Below are 15,207 nucleotides of genomic sequence, written 5' to 3'. Positions count from 1 at the left end.
TTAATGGTAAGTATCAAAAATTCTATTTTCTTTCTTTCTGTTGGCCTATTTTATTTCGTTTAGATTAGTCAAAAAAAATCTTTTGTTTTAAACTGGGGATTTGATTGGTTTGAATTTAGGAATGAAAAATTTGTAATTCTGATTCTGATACTTCTAAGTTATAAATATTGCTCATTCATAAAACTATTAACTTTAAAAAGTAAATTTTGTAGATTAATAATTACCTGTTTTTCAGATAATACTTTAAAACTATTAAAAGACTTAATGAACAGAAAATCTCTTCAAGTGCCAAATATTTATTACCATTTGCCTCATTTATTGGACAATGAAGGAAGTCTTCAACCTGCTGTGCAGATTGGTTTTGGAAGAGCAAGAGGTACATTTTATTTTTGTAAAAAAAATTTTATAAGTATTTTTTTGGTATAGGTTTTAGTTTGGCCTTTCAGATATTATATAGTTTTGTCTGACTAATCAAAGTTTAAACATTCAATTTATTTATGACAGCCTGTCTTGAAATGAGTTGCTAAATTCCAAGATCCACATATGGTAATCTTCTGTGAAGATGAAAGGAATTAGGATCCTTCTGACTCTCTTAGTTATAAGATTTGGATGATAGGGAAATATTAAAAATGATTCTTTCTTTAACAAAGATTTAATAAAGATTTTTATTTAGAGAGAGATGGGAATTAAGACAATCATATTTGCAAACCTATTCCAATATTTAATAGTTCTTACAGACATTTCAAGAGGGTTGGGCTTATGTCTGTCTTTATCTTTTCTTATTAAAATGGAAACCTTTTTTCTCTTTATTTTCCTGTGGAGTTACAAAAGCCATCACTTTTTATCTCTAAAAACTCTACATACCCCAAAGTAGTTAGTAGAAGCTTTCATTTCTTTACTTAAGCAACTTTATTTTCTTTGATAGCTGTTTTCCTCTTTGTCCAATTTATTTAACATTATTTTAATTAATTTTCTCTATGTCTTCAGTTTTACCATTCTTTTTAAAATATAAAAATAAATTTGGGATATGTTATTCTAATAAAAATTTAATCATGACTAAAAAATTTACAAGTTCTTAAATTTTTTGAAAATATCATTACTTTGGGGGCAGCTAGATGATGTAGTAGATAGAGCACCAGCCCTGAAGTCAGGAGGACCTGAGTTCAAATGTGGTCTCAGACACTTAACACTTTCTAGCTTTGTGATCCTAGGCAAGTCACTTAAGCCCAATTGCCTCAGCAAAAAGGAAAATATCATTATTTTTATTTTCATTTAGTTTGTAATTTATGTCTCTTAACTCTTTCTCTCTTATATTCATATCCTCAATCTTACATGTTTCTTATCCAGAAGTATATGCTACTATTTTCAATGCCACAACAATTTATGGAGCACACATGGTGTTGAAGGTGATGAACATACAAATATCAAAATAAGAAATAAGCCCTATCTTGAAGAAATGTTTAGTTTATGTTTATCTCTGTTGAATATTATCCTGTTTTTTAGTTAGGCCATCTCAAGTCTTCCCAGGTCACATATGTTCTCTTCTCACTTTAAAATATAGTTTCAATTCTGACTTAGTAGTGTTTGCAAGTTTGGTATTCTAATTTTTTTTTTACCTGGAATATACTTTTTGTGCTGAATGCAAAGTGAAATGTAACTCAATAAAGTCTTGTAATTTTTTTTTTTTTGTTTCTCTCTTCAGACCACTTTATTTGTTTGTTTGTTTTGCTGGGAATTTCTAGTGAAGAAAATCTCTTTCTGTCAAGACCAGCAGCTTGTCCATAATTTCTAGTCTTAGTTGCCTGAGTTCTTGAGAGGTTAAATAAATAACTTGGTGAAAGTCAAACAGCTGATAGGTATCAAAGAAGCTTGTTTGGTGGATTAGACTTGTCTTAGGCCAGGCTCCTGGTAGTTTAGGTCTGAAATCGGAAAGAAATTAGATAAATCATAATCCATCTAACAGTTAGTTAAAGGAGATTTATGTGATCAGAGTATAGAAAAGACATTCAGAAAGGGGAAGATTTTCCTATAAGGTAAAATATTGATTCATTTGAGCTCAGCTTCCTAATGAAGTTGATGCTTTTTAGTCTTGATCATAGACAAGGTGGAGGAGCCCTAGCTGTTTTTGTCCTTGGATAGTGACTTAAACCCTAGTTCCCTGAAGATTCAAATCTTGAGAGTTTCAGTGTTTTTTGACAAAAAAAAAATGACTTGAATGTGGATGGGATAGCAGTAGGGTTTAGGGTATCTGTCCACTATAACTTGAACCTTGATCTTTTTGATTTTGAAGCAAGTTCTCTATTCTGCTCCTTCTGAATAGGTAAATATATTAAGTACTAAAAGGATTAACTTCTGTATCTTTAACTTATGAGAATATCATTTAAACAAATTATAGGCACTATAAACTCTGTTATATATTCTTATATCTCCATATATGAGACCTATGACAATTTGAAAAGGAAGTACAATAAAATTTTGGTTTTTTTGTGTTTTTTTTTTTTTGTTCTTGTTTTTATTATATTAAGAACTCTGAAATAATATGCATTTTTTTCTTTTTTGAGAGAGCAAAAATTATGGGCAGAAAGAATTGAAAATTCAGGGTCTGTTTTGTTTTCAAAAGTTACAGGTTTGATTCCTATAGAAAACAAAAAAAGACTAGAACTTCCTATCGAGACTACCAGGAGACTGAATGCCCTATATTTCATGTTCCTATTCTAGCCAAACCTAAAATTTGTACCAGGCCAAAAATGATCAAGAATTCCATCAAAATTACAATCAGTTACCTTTTCCATTATTGATTAGCACAAAAGATAAGTCAGAAAGCTCGTGGGCAGTAGGGAAGGGTTTGCCATACCCAGTAAAAGCCAATGCCAGTTTCTCCCATTGTGACCAGAAATAAAGACACATGTAGCCTGCAAAACTTTCTGGAGATAGCAAGAGGAGAGATGTTCTCTGAAAAAGCCCCAGGTTGGGGCCTTTGGAAATTGGTATCATGTAATTGTAATGGGTCTAGAGTGAGGTCAAACTAGCTTAATAGATAGATTTTTAGATTGGGTCTAGTCCCATGGACTCCCAGGTCCTCGGAGCTCTTTTTTCCTGAAATGATAAAATGATCTTGAAGATCATGTTTTTGATTCTCAAAAACCCGAGGAGAAAGAGATAGGGGCAAGAATCCAAGAAATGTATGACAAGATCAGAAGCAAAGCAGAAGGTAGAGCTTGGCCTTGGCACAAAGTGCTAATTCAGTATCAGTAGCAGGAGAGATGAATAAACAAAATACTTAACAGTATGAAAATTTTTTCTACCAATAGAAGTGAGTAACTAACTCATTTAAAAACTATAAACAGAGATTCAAAAGGAAAATGGGTTTTCCACATGGATTGTATGACTATTTAGAATAGAAGAAGAGAATTGTTAGAAATTAGAACTTTGGAGGAAATAATTGGAAATTGGAAGAGTGGCAAGAAATGAACTTGAAGAAAAAAAAAGGAATATTAGAAAGAGCTATGTGATGATGTAGTGCTAATAGAGAAAAAAGAATAAAATAAATAAGGTGTGCAGCAGAGAATAAAAGAACAATTTAAAAGGAAGTAAAGGAAAAATGGACACCCATGAATATAATTTCTTCTAATCTATCTATACATACACACACAAACACTTTCTTATATTAGTATTTGTTGTTATTTTTTGAATGCTCTCTGATGTTCTGCTTGGACACATAATGTTTTCTTTTGTTTTGCTTCATTTTGTTCTCTATTGCTTTTCTGTTTTTTGTTTTGTTTTTTTTTTTTGTTTTTTTTTGCCTATTCTTTTTCTTCAAATAAAATAAATTTTGGGGCAAAAGAAATCTTCAGTTTGGGTACAGAAACTCAGTGGGTTATTTTTAAATAATCTTCAATAAGCAAACTGTAAATCTATAGGACAAAAGTAAAACTGTAAATTACTTCAGATTTAGGAGTCTTTGTATTTTAGTATTCCCATGAGAATAAATTATTTCATCTTTTTTTTTTCCTATGGATATGATTTCAAGTGTAGTCTTTTATTATAGCTGCTGATAAGTCTTGTACAATTCTAATTGTAATTTCAGTGTATTTGAATTATTTTTTTCTTGTTTCTTGCAAAATTTTCTTTGATCTAGAGGTTCTAAAATTTGTCAATAATATTCCTATGTGTGTTCCACAAAGGGTCTCGTTGAGGTGGCTATCAGTGAGTTTTTTCTATTTCTACTTTCCCCTCATGTTGTATCACTCCAGAAAAAATTTTCTTGGATTATTTCCTGCATTATTGTGTCAAGGTTTTCTTTTTGGTCACAACTTTTTGGCAGTCCAATTAGTTTTGATTTTCTTTTCTTGATCTGTTCTCCAGATTTTTTTTTTTAATGAGTTGTTTCACATTATGTTTTATTTTCTCATTCTTTATAATGTTTCATTATTTCTTGCTCTCTTATAGCTTCATTGGCTTCCCCCTGCCCAATTCTAATTTTCAAAGAATTATTTTCATCTTTGAGACTGTACCCCCTTTTCTAATTGGTTAACTTTTTTTTCCATAATCTTATTTTTCTTGGATGGTTTTAATTTTTTTTTTCTTCAGTAAAATTTTCCTCAATATCTCTCATTTGATTTTTGAATTCTTTTTTGAGATCTTCTAGAAATTCTCTCTGGGCAGGGAGCCATTTCACATTACACTTCAGGCAGAAGCTTTTTTTTTTTTTTTTTTTTTTTTTTTACTTGTGTCCTCATGAAGATGAATCCTGGTCTTCCCTGTTCGCATAGTATGTTTCTTTGATGGGATTCTTTCTTCTTTGCTGGTTCATTTTTTTTTTTTAATTAAAGGTATTAGTGTAAGCACCTCTAATTGTGGGTGGGGGGATGGTGCCTCAAGCTTCCCTTCAGCTCTTGCCTCTAACCAAGAACCTCAAATCAAAAACTCTTCCCTCCTGCAAATGCCCACAACCATCAGTGCCCCTGCCCCGCTGCCCCTGCACTCACCAGGTGTTGGTTCCTTCTCTCCCAGGGCTATGCCATGGCTAACTAACCCTAAATGTGTGCTGGGCCTGGCATTCCCAACCAACTGAGGTTAACTTTGTCTTTCTGGAATCAAACCCCCACTCAACCAACAGTCTGGGAGGTGAAAGCTCTCTGGTTCCTGCTGAGGCTCCAGCCACAATCAGCTAGTCCCAGGAGATTCCCCACTTGATTTTTCTGTGGAGCTAGTCTGCAGGTGTTTGTACTTCAGATAGGTTAAACCCAGCCTGGGGAATTTCTTCAGCTTTTCTTGGGTTGTATCAGGAGGACCCTATTCTGCCCCAAGTCTTTTTTATTTTTCATCAGTCTATGTTAGCCCTGTGGGGCAAATTTGTTCTTTTGTGGGGGAAATTGAGAGTGTGTGAAATTTACCAACCTAAATATATGGCCCATTGCTTTTTGCATGGTTCTAAGTTTATTAAATCTCTCACTAGTTTCTTTGGCCTGAAAAAATTTCTTTTTCTTTCTTTTTTTTTTCTGTCAGTTTTAGTGTTGTCAAATTATTTCTAATTCATTTAGTTAAGAACAGCTTGCTAGAGTGAAAAAAAATTGAGTAGTAGATTTTTATCTGTTGAGTAGTCATTGAGAATGTTTGTTACAAGGCTTAGTGTTAGGCTTATATAATTTTTTAAATAGTCACTGATGGACTTTGGAATAAATTAACAAAATAAGACTGGCTCATTTCTTGCAGAACTCTAAATTCCTAGTGCTGTATATAACAAGTAGATGACACAAAACTGCTATAAATTTGAAGAAGGAAATTGACCTCTTTAAAAGAATAGTAAAACTTTAATGAGCATAATAAAACATCTAAAACCTCATGTTCCATTTAAGCCAGACCAATAAGAAATTGGAGGAGATTAGACAAATATCTAATAAAAATTATAGTGAGGATTTTAATAGCATTTTGTATTTTGTAAATTACTTATTTCCATGTTATTTCATTTGCTCCAATTATAGAATTTGTAATAACAGTAGAAACTATTCCTGTTGAGTCCCTTATTAGCTTGTACTCTTAATCATGTAGTTTCACAGAACCTTAGTTTCCTCTTCTGTAAAATGGAGATATAATTTGTATTATCAGACTCACAGTGCTGTTATGAGAATTAATTGTGAGACACTCGCTTCTGTCAGATATTTCTTTACTTTTGAGGTTGGGACAAAATGAAGGACTTGTGCTCCATTCAATAGTTAATAAGAAGAGGTTTGCTACTTCCAGTATTGAAAAGATTGTCAAGAAGTCTACCACAACACTTAGGATAGGTAGATGTGACTCTCCTCCTTGTCTTCATTTAGAAACACACCTTGTTAGCGGAGCAGAGTTTGGCCACTCAAGAGATCTGGGGATATCTGTCAAGTCAGAAAAGAGAACAGGAAGACTGTTAGAAGTTTCCTGGAAGCTGTCAGAAGAGCTTGAGCCTGAGCCTTCTGGCCAGTCAAATCTCAAGGACAGCTTTGTTGCCCTTTAGGGAAAAATGAGCTTAGTCTTTGGGGGGAAAGGGGACAGTCAAGGGGAGGGAACTTTAAGGCACTGCATAAATATGAACTGTTATGTTGTCAGAGGTCTCCACCACAATTTAGTGATATATATATATATATATATATATATATATATATATATATGTATATGTATCCTATTGCTACATCTTTAGCCCTGTTCTGTTCATTATTTCTGTAAATGATTTGGATGAAGACATAGATGATATGTTTATTGATTTGGTGAGATGCCATGAAATCTGGAGACTTAGCCAATATATAGGATCAAAAAGTGTAGAACCAGAAAGTTTTCTCTTCTCTTTCATTCTGTATCTTAAAAACTCCTTAAAATTCCTCAAATCTTCATCTTTGGTGCTAGTTTCTGCCAAGAATAACTCCTTTATGTGCTCATGAGTCCTCTCCCATCAGTAGCATATTCCTTCTGTATTTTCTTAATCTGCCTTGTCTACATTATGTCTGAACTTCCTTTTGTGTTATTGATCTTTTGTGGGAAGGTTAGGTGGGTCAGAAGTCTTCTACTTGATTTCAGGATTAAGAAATGAATCAAAGAAGGTAGAATTTTTTAATCTATAATAATTTTTCCTAATAGAAAATTTCAAATAAGGGAGGGATAAAAAGGAGAGAGCATAGGTTGGGAGAGGGTGGAGATTTTTGTTATGCTAAGAAAGATTAGACCCCCAAAATCAGAGACCTTTCCAGACTATTAAATATTTGACAGTAGAGAAGACTTCATGAAAGAAGTTATGTTTCAATAGGTTATTGAAGAAGAGTAGAAATTTAGGAAGTTTAAGAATGGGAAAAAATAGAAAAGAGAATGCTTTAGCCATGGAGAGACACATGAACAGAAAGGTAAAGAAAACAATGTCTGTTACTAAAGGAACAACAATTAGTCAATTTCTTCCAGAGAATTAGTGTACAAAGAGAGCAATATGAAAAAAGATTGGGAGCAGGGTGATGTCAGACTGCAATGGTCCTTGGAATGCCACACTAAGGAGTCTGAAACTCAGTTATTTTTCTGAATGGATTTTACCTTACTTTCCTCACTTACATTATATTTCACCTAACTCATTCTATTTGTTTTTCTCATATTTGACATTCCATCTCCTGACATCATATTGTTACAATAGCTGTCACCTAAGATTGTAATGAGTTTTCTGCTTTGGGGTATTTCTGGTTCCTTTCCGGCTTAGCTTAAGTAGTACCCCCTACTAAGGTTTTCCTTATAATCTCACTTTTTAACGTGTTGTTTTCCCATCACATTCCCCAAATTACTTTGCATTTAATTTGTGTATATTTTGTTTTTCCTTTGACATATTTTGCTCTTCTTTGGAGTGTTAAGTTTCTTGAGTAAAGGTATTGTTTGTCTTTCTCTTTATATCCTTTACATCAATCGTTATAGAATTTAATTTTATTTTAATAGTCTAGACCTGAAACAGAATAAGAGGAAATTTAATAAACCTATATACTGTTTCATACCTGGCTTTAAAAAAAATAGTACAAAGAGAGGCAGCTAAATGGTGTAGTGGATATAGTGCCAGCCCTGAAGTCAGGGGGACCTGAATTCAAATCTGGCCTCAGACACTTAATACTTCTTAGCTGTGTGACCCTGGGCAAGTCACTTAACCCCAATTGCCTTAGCAAAAACAAAACAAAATAAAACTGCACAAAAAATGGGGAATTTATAAGTAGACAATAGTTTGTTTAAATGCCCAGGGAGTTTTAGTGGGCTGCAAACTTCTAAGTGGTGTTGGGTGGAAATTAGGAATAGAATTTGTGAATGCAGTAAAATAAGTATATTATATTAAGAGTAAGAAAGTGATGGGATCACTGTTTTCTTCTCCTTGAGAGACCATGTCCTGAGTATTTTATTTGGTTCTGGATACTATTATAGAATTGACATTTCCAAATTAGAGCACATCGAGAGGAGGATAAAAAAAGATGGTGAAAGGGCTTTAAATAAGCTGCTACTAGGTTTGGTAAACTATGCCATATGAAAATGAGTTGAAAACTGTTTTGGAGCTTTATGACCTGCAGAAGAGAAAATGTATTAGAGGAACATAATTATTGATGATATCCAATATTTTAAAAGATTGTCAGTGTCTCTTTGACTCCTGGGGAGGAGTTACAAAAAAGATAGCTTTTTGGTCATCGTTTTAAAATTTTTTTCTAACTTTTTAGATTTCTCCAAAAAAAGAATTTGTCCAGCATTTGAATTCTGACTCCCTTTATCCTACTTCCCCCCCAACCTACTCCCCATTATTCAAGGTGTTTAGGCAAAATACATGGTCTTGCTAAAGATATTCTTGAGAGAATTTATGCTTTTATGTGGAGAATAGATTAGATAAACTCTGAAATTCTTTCAATTCTAACTTTTACTCCTCCTAAAACTTTTAGAATTGTACTCCTTACGGCAAGCTTTCCTTTTTTTCCCTTTATATGTTTTTTTCATTAATCTGAAATTTAGTGTTAGAGAGCAAGAATTAAGTTATATTTCACCTCTGAAAATTTTAAACTGCAGCAGAATTTTCTGCCTTTAGTCAACTTTAGAGATTAAATAACTTACTAAGATTTTATGTTGTTGTTGTTAAATAGCTGTTTCTAGAATGTTTTTCAAGATAATTATCTTATGGGAATTATTCTGAGCTATATGTGACATTAAGCACAGCTTAATCTTTCTATGAAAAAGCTATTTTCAAAAACTAGGTAGCTAACTTGACTAAGTTTTTATAGTTCAGTAGCAAGCTATCATATAATTAAGGAAAGTGTTTTTACAAATACAGGATAATTCCATTTATCAAGTGTTGCTACATATTTTTAGTGCATGAATGATGAAAGCAAAAAGTCATTTAAAATAATTAAAATGTGAGATGTTTTCTTTGCAACTATCCAGTTAGCATACATTTAACAAGTTCCTACTGTGTGCCTTATTCTTCTAGATGTTGGGAATATAAAAATGAAAAATGATATATTCCTTGCACTAACACTAATTGTGTTAAGCTAATATTTGTTTTGTTATTTAAAGGATATGAATCAGTTTCTTAACATCCTGGTAGCTTATGGTCTTCCATCCTTATACTTTGTTATACTATAAAATGCTTATGTATTATTGTCATTTGAGTATTATTTCTAAGTACATTGGATAAAATTTTATTCCTTATTTAGTAATATAATTATTTTTGTTTTATATTCAAGTAATATTTATATTTGTTAATTATTTAATTGTATGATTATGTTTAATATGTTTTTGACATTTATTGTTACTTTGAGCCATTATTTATTTCATTTATGTTTTATCATAATATTGCTACACAGAATTGAGAGAGCAATTTTATGAAATGGACCTATTGAAAAATACTATTTTTCTAATTTGCCCTTGTGAGTTTTATACTAATTACTAAATTATTGTTTTTTATTTTTCAGTTTCAATAGTAATGGGAATTCCCACAGTGAAGAGAAAAGTAAAGTCTTATCTTGTAGAAACTCTTCATTCTCTTATTGATAAATTATCTCCTGAAGAGATGTTGGACTGTATTATAGTAGTTTACATAGGAGAGGTAATTATTTAATTTTTTTATTCTTTTTATATTTTTTTGTTGTTTCTGACTTTTTATATCACATATTAACTTGTAATGTAGACATTAAAACCCGGATTGAATATGCTTTTATAAAAAGTGCTTTAAATAATATGTATTAATGGTAAGTAATATTTTACTCATAACAGTCTTAAGCAAAACATTGTAGTTACATTTTCCTTTGCCTTTTTCTCACCCCCAGTTTAAGTGAGGTTTCCTTTTAAACCTATAAATGGTGTTGCTTTCAAGATTTTTTAGGAAAGAAGGAAAGATACAAGCACACCTACTGTGTACTAGGCACTGTGCTGAACACTATAGATATGATCTCTTGAGAGAGAGGTGCCATTATAATCCTTATTTTACAGTTTAAGAAACAGGGGCCTAGAGTTTAAAAACTAGTTAATATCTGAGATGGATTTGAACTCAGGTCTCTCTGACTCCAGACTCAATTCTCTTTCCACTGTATCACCACCACTATCACTAAAAGAGTATTATTTTAGGGTTTGGAGTTCGGTGAACCACAATTTCTTTATCTCATCATAGAATTATAACTTTAGGTAAGAGAGAATCTTGGAGATCACCAAAAAGAGCCTCTCACTTTACAGAATTGGATATTCAAGCCCAGGGTGGTCAAATACCTGCCCTGTAGAGGGTCACAGACAGTGGGGGATCTCTAGGTAAAGTATAATAAGACCCTTCAGCCCAGAGGAAACCTGCTGACAATGTCTGGTTCGGCTCCCCATCTCCCATAAGGGCTCTTGGCCTTTCTGAGAAGTCAGGAGGCAGTGACCACCTGTGTTGTAATTGAAGCAGAATGTTAGCTGATGGAAGAGTGATACCAGGTGGCAAAGAGTCATCTACATACAATAGCAAGTTGTTTATGTGGTCCCACATAGGCAGTATGTACTTAGTGCATGTCCAGTGTTGCTTTGGTTATATAAGAGTATGAGGATATATAAGGGGGAAAGACCTTGGAATAAATGGACTCTATTTTTCCACCATCCTCGAGAGTCTCGCTCACATCACTCCTCCACTAAGACTGTATGTTTTAACCACCCTGGTATGGGGACTCTAGAAAGCACAGTATGTTTTGTCACCCCAATTTGGGGGCTCTAGAAGGCAGGACACAACACTGCCCAAAGTTAGACAGGTATTAAATGAGAAGCATAGGCTCAGTGCCATCCTTTTCAGTACTAAATTCTATTGTGTCATCCCTAGGACCTACTTCTTGGCCCTTCTGTAAGAAGTATGGCTTGGAATTTGATTTTGTCTTCTTCATTCTCCCCCCCCCCCCACCTGAAATAGTGAGTTCATTGTTATTGAGAAAGGCAGAGAAATAAATATCTTATTATTGGAGATATTGTTCTTTTGAAAAATGGTTTCACACAGTGATAGACCTTTAACATCTTTTCCTGCAAGTTGAGAAAGTATTGAGCAAATTTTTACTCAGTTGATATTTGTTTACATTCCTGTGTAGAATTTCAACATTTGAAATAGTCATTACCAAGCCTGTATCCAAAAAAATTTATTTGACTTCTGAATAGATAGTATTATTTTGCCATTTGTTCATCCTGAACTAATAGTATAAGATGCTAAATCAAAAGGCATTGATTTATAATGGAGACACATTTTGCAAAGTTGGGGGTGGAGGAAGAGACACTACCAACTTTGTCATTCAGATATCTTTTTGGTGATTGCTTTTTACTTTATTTGTGGTCATTGTTCAATTATTTAGTTGTATCTAAATCTTTGTGATAGACCATACTGCCTATAGGGTTTTTTTTGACAAAGAGACTGGAATGGTTCATTAGTCCCTTCTCCAGTGGGTTAAGACAAATCGAGGTGAAGTGACATCCCTAGAGTCTTGAAGCTAGTTAGTGCCTGAGGTAGGATTTGAACTTGGGTCTTCCTGACTTCATACCCAGAGTTCTGTTTACTACATAGTGTCCAGGTGCCCTGATTCCATTTTCTTACTCATTAATTTTTTTTGTTTGTTCTTTCTTTCTTTCTTTTTTTTTTTTTTTTTTTTAACTAGGACTTAGATATTATAATGATGATAAGGAAAGAGGAAAACTCTTAAGTCATCTTATCTAGTGAAATCTATGCTAAAACATCCTATTTTTGTGTAGATTAAATAGAAATTCACATATAGAAAAAGGTGATTAAATATACACATAACTAGCATATATTTCCATCACTGTGATCAATCAAAATACTAAATTAAAATTTCATTGATTTATTTTAGATTCTATTTTGTTCTCATGCGAGAAAGTTTTTTTGCAATATTGGTTTTTCTTGCTTTAGGAACTGACCTCAAACTTTCTGCTTTTATTCCTTAAAACACTCAACTTATTGCAATTTATTATAGAAGGCAACCATTTGGGAGGTATTATATTATTTATTTTTTGAGCATATTGTTTTTAGCAATTGAAAATTTTGTTTTAATAAACAAAATTAAGGAACATCCAGTACATTAAAAAAAAAATGTCTAAACCCTGTTATCCCAGTGGAATAATTCTGAAGAAAATGTGGTATGCTCACTCATGTAATATATATTTCTTACATTTCTAATGTGTTATTATACTTCTTTTCTTTAATAATCAGTATATAGCATAGAGAACTCCTGCCAAAAAATATCTACTTTTATTTTATTTTATTTTATTTTTTTATTTTTTTACTTTTTTTAGTAATGTCTTATAAGGAATCCTAGTGAGTAAGGAATCTTTTTTTTTTTTTTTTTTTTTTGGGAGGCTGGGGTTAAGTGACTTGCCCAAGATCACACAGCTAGGAAGTGTTAAGTGTCTGAGACCAGATTTGAACTCGGGTCCTCCTGAATTCAAGGCTAGTGCTCTATCCACTTCGCCAACTAGCTGCCCCCCAAAAATATAATTAAATGTATATATTCAAAACTGATTGAATTTTATTTTACATTTCAATTTGCAATTCAATTAGTTGACTTTGGAACAGTTTTCTATCTAATATGAAGTAATTTCTCTACAAAGATTTCTTTTCTTGACAAATAGGATTGTATAATCTATTGATTAAAATAACAAGGGCAGAAATTAAGTTTAATTGGTATTACTATCATCTGTTATTTGCAAAATTAGTTCCTAAGCAAATAAGTCCTTTGTGGTTATGCTGAAATTATTATTCTTTAAGAAAACATCAAATGCCTTTGATTTTTTTAAAAATTAAATTTAAGTTTTTTAATCCAAGGAGTAAATAAATTGAGCAACAAGAATTTATTAAATATCTATGGTATTCCAGGCACTGTACTAAGCACTGGGAATAGAGGGAGGTAAAATGAAAATAGTCCCTGCTCTGAAGCTATTTATTCTTTTGTGAGAAAACAATAATATGTAAAATGTGTTCATAAATGTAAAACATATAAACAATAAATACAGGTTACTTTAGGAGTGGAGGGGACATACTAGGAGTAGGTAAAATTAAGAGGAGCCTCATGTAGAAAGTATTGAATTGAGCTTCAAAGGAGAGCCTAAAGATTCTCAGTAGATGTGAGAAGGGAGGACACTCCCTGCTCTGGTAGAAAGGGAGTATTTTGTTCAAAGATACAGAGGTGAGAGATGGGTTTGGGATTTTAATTTAGGTTTTAAAATCCTAAAGATATTTCCTCTCTGTGTTGTATATGTGTGCAGATACAAATATCACACATAAGAGTGTGTTTGTGTGTGTGTGTGTGTATGTATGTATCCATGTTACCCAAATTCAAGAATTTGAATAACAGAAACTATCCTTAACACTAAAATTCTATTAAGTCTGATTTAATTTTTGATGATTTGAAAATCACATTAATATCTTATATTGAGTAGAGGCTGCAACATTCCAAATATTAATTATCATTGTACAATATGTGTGTGGAATGTGTAAGCTGTTGGGTTAGAATGTGTAAGCTATTGGGTTATATTGGACCTAAGAGATATTCTGAAAGTTGCTTTTTTGGGGGGGGCAAGATATGGGAGGCAGTAAATCATAGTTAGGTGACTTGCCTATGCTATACCTAATAAGTATCTGATGCCATAGCTGAACTCAAGTCCTCCTGACTTCAGGGCTGTGTGTTCTATCTACAGTAAGACTGCTTTTTTAAAAGAGATTATTGACATTTGTTTACTATTTGTCTGTTAGCATTTTCTTGCTCATTGAGCTCATCTTGTACCATGGCTTGAATTATCATCATTAGGCCTTTGATGCCTGAGTCTTTTATCTGAACATTCTTATGTTCTATCTCTAGACCATGTCACCACCAGGATATTTCCTGCCATTGCTTTTCTTCTCTCATATATAGCCTTGGACTTAGGCTAGTTATTCATTATGATGTGTCTGTTTCTGTTACTTCCTGGCATGAACTTTTTCCCAAACTACAGAATCATCTTTGATTCTCTCATCCCATACCTAATTATCTTCACATTATGTTGATTGTACTTTCACAATGATTCTGGCATGTTCTCTCCTCCTTTCTATTCATTTAGCAAATATTTATAAATATATACAGATCATTTGCTAGGCACTAAGGAAAAATATACAATTTAAGAAATCAAACCCTGCCTTTCCAGTGCTTAGCATTTAGCAAGGGAATTTGAATGAATAACTATAATATAGTGGGTTGGTTTTTTTTTTTTGGATAAGTGAATTAGAAAGATGTAAAACAAAATCCAATCTAGTCCAGTCCCAGAGGCACTTTCTATGTGCAAGGCATGAAATTGTTGAAGGGCTGGCAAAAATTGGCTTCACAGAGGAGATATCATTTGATTTGGAACATCAATGCTTGTAATATATAGTATGCACTTAATAAATGATTTATTGATTGATTACCTCATGAGAAATTATTAATTTTAGGAAGACAGCATAATGGTATAATATTTTTGATGACTGTTTCCAGAAGCATCATGAAATACTGGTGTATGTGGTACATTAAATAGGATACTGGCTATTTTTAAGTTTTTTGCTTATCTGATGGAAATATTTCTTATATTAAATGATGGACATTTGTCTTCCTCATTCTTCCCTTGAATATTAATTACCTTATTTAAGTATCAGGGTACAGAATAATGTAGAATTTGGTTTTCATTTTATGTATGTTAGGAAATGGTAGCACA

The 15,207-nt window shown here is 32.6% G+C and overlaps 1 protein-coding gene across 1 annotated transcript in view; it reads left to right on the top strand.

Annotated features, from left to right (window-relative positions):
- The window catches only part of MGAT4A (alpha-1,3-mannosyl-glycoprotein 4-beta-N-acetylglucosaminyltransferase A), a 127,373-nt gene that overhangs the window by 73,741 nt on the left and 38,425 nt on the right, over positions 1–15,207 (top strand). Inside the window, exons 4-5 of the mRNA XM_074300352.1 lie at positions 236–376; positions 9,942–10,075. Of these exons, the coding sequence (XP_074156453.1) occupies positions 236–376; positions 9,942–10,075 (275 nt within the window). The remainder of the gene's footprint in view (positions 1–235; positions 377–9,941; positions 10,076–15,207) is intronic.

This window comes from Sminthopsis crassicaudata, chromosome 3 (assembly GCF_048593235.1).
Source record: "Sminthopsis crassicaudata isolate SCR6 chromosome 3, ASM4859323v1, whole genome shotgun sequence".
Classification (NCBI taxonomy): Eukaryota; Metazoa; Chordata; class Mammalia; order Dasyuromorphia; family Dasyuridae; genus Sminthopsis; species Sminthopsis crassicaudata.
The sequence above is the reverse complement of the archived record's forward strand: the minus strand, read 5'-3'. Positions and strand labels throughout refer to the sequence as shown.